The 6,014-nt window shown below is 48.5% G+C and overlaps 1 protein-coding gene across 1 annotated transcript; it reads right to left on the reverse strand.

Annotated features, from left to right (window-relative positions):
* Positions 1-744: 744 nt before the first annotated feature.
* LOC127318454 (AP2-like ethylene-responsive transcription factor At1g16060) lies at positions 745-4,572 on the reverse strand. Its single transcript, XM_051348943.2, has 7 exons — positions 4,129-4,572; positions 3,968-4,062; positions 3,783-3,871; positions 3,227-3,300; positions 3,051-3,101; positions 2,859-2,935; positions 745-1,383 (listed from the first exon to the last, which is right to left on the reverse strand). The coding sequence occupies exons 1-7, from the start codon at positions 4,272-4,274 to the stop codon at positions 776-778; spliced, it is 1,140 nt and encodes a 379-aa protein (XP_051204903.1). The 5' UTR covers positions 4,275-4,572; the 3' UTR covers positions 745-775.
* Between the last annotated feature and the right edge of the window lie 1,442 nt (positions 4,573-6,014).

Raw genomic sequence — 6,014 nt, forward strand, 5'->3', positions numbered from 1 at the left:
CAAACGATCGAAAAAAAGATAGGAAATCACGACCGAATCCCATCCGACCCAACAATCTCCAGGCATGAGTCACCCAAGGGAGTCGCTGATGGAGCCTTGCGGAACTCGACACTCCAGCTAGATCAAGGAGGACAAGCATCCAGTAGATCTTCATCTTGACGCGAGAGAAACCCTAGGACCGCCACCTTTATTCTATGATGTGGACGAACATGTCCCCATGCCGCCATCCGCTGCCCAACAACACGAAGGAGGTTCAGAACCTCCACTGCAATAGGAAACATCGACATATGACTATGAGCAATGAGGTGTCCATCGTCGCATCACAACTAGCCATCACCCCCCCTGGCTTGACGAGGTACGTGCAACAGCCGTGGCCCACGCGACCAAAACCGGCCCGCCTGGCCAGTTGCCGAGAGAGCCACGACCGCGCACCCACCAGAGCTTCACCCCCGCACATAGAGGATCCAGCTGACGCACCTTCTAGCCCGCTGCCACCACCGCCAGCGTCTAGGGGAGCCATGTGAGGGAGGTCTTGTGCTGGGGCTGTTGCCCTCCGGAGCCGCCACCTAGGAGGTGCTCCAATGCTTGATCAGATTATGTTAAAAATGTCCCATCAATGATGTATTAATGCTAACAATACCAAGTTTGATAATTTATCCTGACTCCACTATTGCTGTGAACTTGTACCCCTGTCCCAATATCACCCACTATCTTGATCCTACTTGAGCCATTTCCTTTTCAACATCTACAAACGTAACACATTGAATAATTCAAATCAAACGTCCAGCTCGAACTGGAACATGGGAGCGGCGTACGCCCCCAGGTCCCCGAACAAGAAGGTGTCAACCTCCGCGTAGCCGACGCCACCGTCGTGGTCGTGGTCCTCGCACCCGAAGTAGGTCTGCACGTCGTCCGGGAAGCTGCATCGCCCCGATGAAGCACCACCGCTATATTCGGGTTCCTGCTGTTGCTGCTGGGTCAGCGCCGGCGGCGATGGAGGTGAAGGAGAACAGGAAGACGAAGACGGCGAGCGGGTGCTGCCCTCGGAGGCAACGCTTCGCTCGATCATCTCCTTGAACCCGGGCGACTGCAGCAGCAGGCCGAGTGCCGCATGAGACGGCGGGCTCACATGGGTTGGTAGCAGTTGGCCGTCTTCGTGCTTGTGGAGGGCGGCGGCGGCCATGGCTTCGTCGAGATCGACGGTGGGGTGTGGGGCCATGTCGACGGGGAGTTGGCCTGGACCTTGGAGACCTTCGGCGTCGCCGGCGCGGCAGAGGTGGTGCCACTTGATGTAGCTACTGACGTCGAAGTTGGTGACGGCGTTGAGGCCGCGGTGCTCGATGGCGGCGATGTCGTACGCCATGGCTGCCTCCTCTTGCGTTGCTGCCAGGGCCACACGTAAAAAATAAGATCGTCATTTGTCAGTGTTATACTACAAAAGAAAAGAAAAATCGTTTTTCTTTTCACAACAACCTCTATGAAATCGAACATAACTCCAATTTTCCGTTATTTGCCAAGACGGCAAGGTAGATCCTAGTTTCCGGGCAAATAACAACAGTGAGGTTCCCAACGGGGAGGCATCGAGAGGGATTGGCCGGAACGTTTCCGGTAGGGGGATCAGACGTATGGCGTGGCAAACCCATCTCGCTTGTCGCTTACTTTTGTTCGTTGCCTGCGAGGATAGCTGTGCTGATCGAGCTCGTGGTTGAGGATCCCCGGCCGAGCTCCACTACCCTACCGTGCACAAGGAGGGACCTTGGGAAGCAGGTGCTGCTGGCTCGTCCTGGGGAGACGACCGACGCCAGTAGTACCGTTAGAACGCAGATCCCAGCGTCCCAAGCACCCAATAAAACAAGCACATGAATGCTGGATATGACAGTATCAGAGAAGCAATCTTCTTGTTGGGGCATCAAATCAGTTTGAAAGTAGTGTTGTACCAGGGCACCAGTTTAATTTTGTCAGCCACCGTGAATTAAACACCTGTTGGTTGGGAATTTATATGGCTGACATGCTGATTTATGGAGACCTAAATGTAGTTGATGAAGTTTTTAAGATGATGATGTAAGTGCAGATGCGTCACTCGGTGCTGCAATTCTGTTTGCAGTTGACACGGGAATGAGTCCATCCTAATCAGTACTAAGTATAATACGGGGCCACCCCTGCCAAAACCATCTGATTTGGCATTTAGCATGGGCATACGAAATATTTCTGTGGCAACCAGTGGAGCCGGGCCTACCAGTATAGAACTCGGGGACACACTTGGCATGTGTTCCTTTTCTTGTGATACATCTTATCCGCAAAGGATTTTGGATTTGGCCTTACTCAATTCAAAAACCTGGCTAGCTGAGTGGGCAGTGCCTCACTGCTCCTACATAGTATTACCCAGAAATATTTATGTTGCCTTTTCTTCTAAAAATTAATATATCATATGATGAGATGCAAAATTTGGTCATGGTTTTAAAATTACTTATTTTGAACACGGTGAAGAGAATGTTTGCTTTCGAACTCAGTGACATTGTTACACAAATTAATCAGCTGTCTTTTCATTCTTTGCTTTACTGCATTATGATGCTCATTTTACCATACAAAAGCTACCAAAGGTCTAGAATGGGTGCAAAGTGTTTCTACACAAAAATAGAATGAGTGCAAAGAGCATCACTGGTTGTTTACTTCCCCTCATGGCTCACAAGAGAAATACCACCGTACCAATCTACTAACGACACGAACACCTACCTTTTGGTACCGCGTGATGACTCAGATAAAGAGAATATATCCCTCACCAAGACATCAGTTCACTCGATAATTCCAATTCCATTCATCCATAGAAGTTGTGTCTTGAGAAAGGATCAGTAGCTTACCATATGTACCTAGGTAGAGGTACTTATTGCCGAACACACGCCCAATCCTAGCTTCCCATTTTCCGTTGTGATGATGTCTGAAGAAAATCAGTTTCTAGAAATGATGTGTTGGTTTCAGAGATTTTCTCACGAATCTGAAAAAATGTTCAGTATAAACCTAGAGCGTGTGAGTCTAGATCAGATCAGCACTACCTTGCGACGCCTCTGTACTTGGACACCCCTCTTGAGAAGCCAGTGCTTTTCCTGCGTCAGAAAGGTGTAAAACACTGTGTGTGAGATCTCAGGATAAAACTTTTGGGGCGTGACATTTGCCGGGCCGTCTGATCACAGGCAGAACAACTTGTCAAAATTTGGAGCTATTTGTGTACCTCCGGAGCGACCCGATGTACTCTTCCCTGGACTGCTCCTCCATTTCTTTCCACTCTTGGTCATAGTTAGACAGCTGCAGAAGGTTTCATCCAGCAAATGGAACCATGAATCAAGAAAGCTGTAAAGTCTTTGACTTTGAAGTAATATATGTGGGTACATGCAATTTATTTTTTTCCGGGGTTGCAAAAATATAAGTTACATTTTGAAATGGAGAGGGTTTTTTTTTTGCGCCGAGAGGGTACTTCATTTTGTCCAGAATTATGACTGACGAATGCAAACGGGCCGGGTTGTATTTGAAAAATACTACTTCCTCCGTCCATAAAATGATGTCGGAGATTTGTCTAAATTTAAATGTATCTATAAACTAAAGAGTGTCTAGATACATCCAAATCTAGACAAACTTGTGACATCCTTTTATGGACAGAGTTAGTACTATATCAGTGTACAGTAGTTGAAAAGGTCCTAGGCATGGCCAACATTCTGCTAATTCCAGGGACGGCGCTGCGTCAATGAATGTGATAAGGACTTAAGGAGTACTCTGGAAAGGATGGGTACCGGGAAGTTGAGGATGGTGTCGCGTCCCCAGTACTTCAATGCCGCCAGGTCGTAGGCGCGCGCCGCCGCTTCCTCGCCGCCGTACGCTCCTGCGACGCCGCACAAGCACAACGTTGTCAACTACTGTACCACCAATCGGCTGATGCTTGAGACAGAGAGCAGAGGGAGAGGGAGAGGTCTCTCACCAAGGTAAACTTGCCTCCCCTTCTTCTTCCTCTGCGGCTCGCTCCAGGTGTTCTTGTCCCAAAGGTGCGCCTCGAACCGCCCCGTCCACCGGTGCCTGCACGCGCGTGTCAGCTTCTCCTTTCGACGAAGAGATATAACGATAGCAAATTACGGGACGTACCGCGTGACGCCGCGGTATACGGAAGTGCGCTGGGAGGGGCACTCCCGCGGCACGCTCTTCCGCGTCCGCTTCGGCTTCAGCCTGGCGGTGGCGGTTGCACCGGCTTCTCCGGCGATAGAAGCGCTGTTCTGTCGTTGCTTGGTCATTGTAGGGAAGAGAAGAAGAAGGAAGAGACAAAGAGAGCGTGTGCGTCGGGTTCGTGTAGTGACTACTGACTAGGGAGTGAGAGAAGTCAGAGAACGACTGCTATAGCTAGCTAATGAGACCTGTTTAGCTTTAAGGCGAAGATTTAAGGCGAAAGATGGATGGAAGGAGGCGAAGATTTAAGGCGAAAGGACGCGCTATATATGGGTTCTAGAGATGGACAGAGCGCCGGCGGCAAAATTAGTTGGATCCGGGAAGTCGAGGTTAATGCGCGGCGGGCGTGCCAAATGGGGGCTGGGAAGAGAGGTGGGTGACTTTGAGGGAGGACGGCTGGGCTAAATGAGCTCTCCCGTGGTTTTCTGTCCTTTTGTTTCTCTCGGTGGATTTAACTCTGCCCGCCGGTCGTGGTAGGTTGCCGACGCCGAGACCCCAAATTCCGCTGCTAGCAAGTGTGGCGCCATCTCCTCAGCTGCTAGAAAAAGGGCATGGCCCCGCGTGTGGTTGAATCTGTGCTGAACCTTTTTTTAACGGAAATATAGTCGTGTTCTTGAGCACTCCGTTTGCGACGAGAATATATAAGACGAATGTTGCCTCAACGCGTGGACTATAGAAGTCATAAAATTCAGTGATGTCCAAGAGAGAGAGACACAGAGCGCATAAATACCGGCAGAAAGAGAGAAAACGTCACCAAATTCACATGCGGGCCTCCCTTAAAAGATTTCGGAGCGTGTAGGCCGCAAATGGCATGTTACAACTCATAGCTACTACAAATGACCAAGCAATCCTATGGTATAAGTATATTTTTAGTTGCAATCCATGTTGCAACTCATGACTAGCACGAATTATGAAGCAAATTCAGTGGTCTAGGATATTTTTACACAGTTGCAACTCATAGCTACCAATAATCTCAATGCAATTCAACGGTATGGAAATTGGACGGGAATTAAGCCAATGCTCAATCAATTCAGAATTAGCAAAACCATTTTATCTATCGACAAGTTGCATAGTTACAAATTTATGTTGAGATTTTAGAGCAACCAACGGAAACATTGTCTTTCGTTAGAAGAGGAGAAAATCAAACATATAAAACTAGAGGCATATCTAGGAACATGACAAAACCCACATAAACACACACAACAATAAACCACTAAGCATGCAACAGTGGAATCTCTCATGTGTGGGTGCTAAACTCCCAGCCACACGGCAAGTGTTTTCCCACGCCAACATGGCCGCCTCAGCATGGGTTTGCCTTGATCTGGTGACGATTCGTCGGTTTCTTTCCTTCCAAGTGATTCCTAGCACAAACTCTAGCGTTCAAAGGACTCAAGCGCATAGGTGAACCTCCATTTTCGGAGCATTCAACCACAACTAGCATCTCGAATCATGAAGTCATCCACAAATGGCTACTATGTCACTAGTCAGATTGCTCCTATAAAGGGGAAGCCATTAGAAGAACTTGCACTCCATTTTTGTGTGTGCCATATAGATATTCTCGGTTCTGAATTTTGGATATGAATCTTGAAATTGTGCTCTGTGTAAGCCGAGGCCACATGATAGTTTCATCCGAAGTCTGCCTCTACGTGACAATGTCTGGTTGGTTTAGTGGAGGAGCTCATGGACCATGTGTCCATGAATTGTGCTAGTGCATAAGCGTGTTAAGCCGTGAGATAGAATGGATACAATTGTCGTCTTCAAACTCCTTGCTCACATTTACGCTCTTCTTGGTTGCAATCCTGAAAATT

This window comes from Lolium perenne, chromosome 7, assembly GCF_019359855.2.
Source record: "Lolium perenne isolate Kyuss_39 chromosome 7, Kyuss_2.0, whole genome shotgun sequence".
Lineage (NCBI taxonomy): Eukaryota > Viridiplantae > Streptophyta > Magnoliopsida > Poales > Poaceae > Lolium > Lolium perenne.

What these genes read in the sequence shown, in the direction of transcription:
- LOC127318454 (XM_051348943.2), bottom strand. Translation starts at nt 4,274, where the DNA reads ATGACCAAGCAACGACAGAACAGCGCTTCTATCGCCGGAGAAGCCGGT. An exon ending in GGGGAGGCAAGTTTACCTTG is followed by an intron (nt 3,872 to 3,967) that starts GTGAGAGACCTC and finishes GCGGCGTCGCAG; the next exon opens with GAGCGTACGGCGGCGAGGAA. An exon ending in ACACCATCCTCAACTTCCCG is followed by an intron (nt 3,301 to 3,782) that starts GTACCCATCCTT and finishes AACCTTCTGCAG; the next exon opens with CTGTCTAACTATGACCAAGA.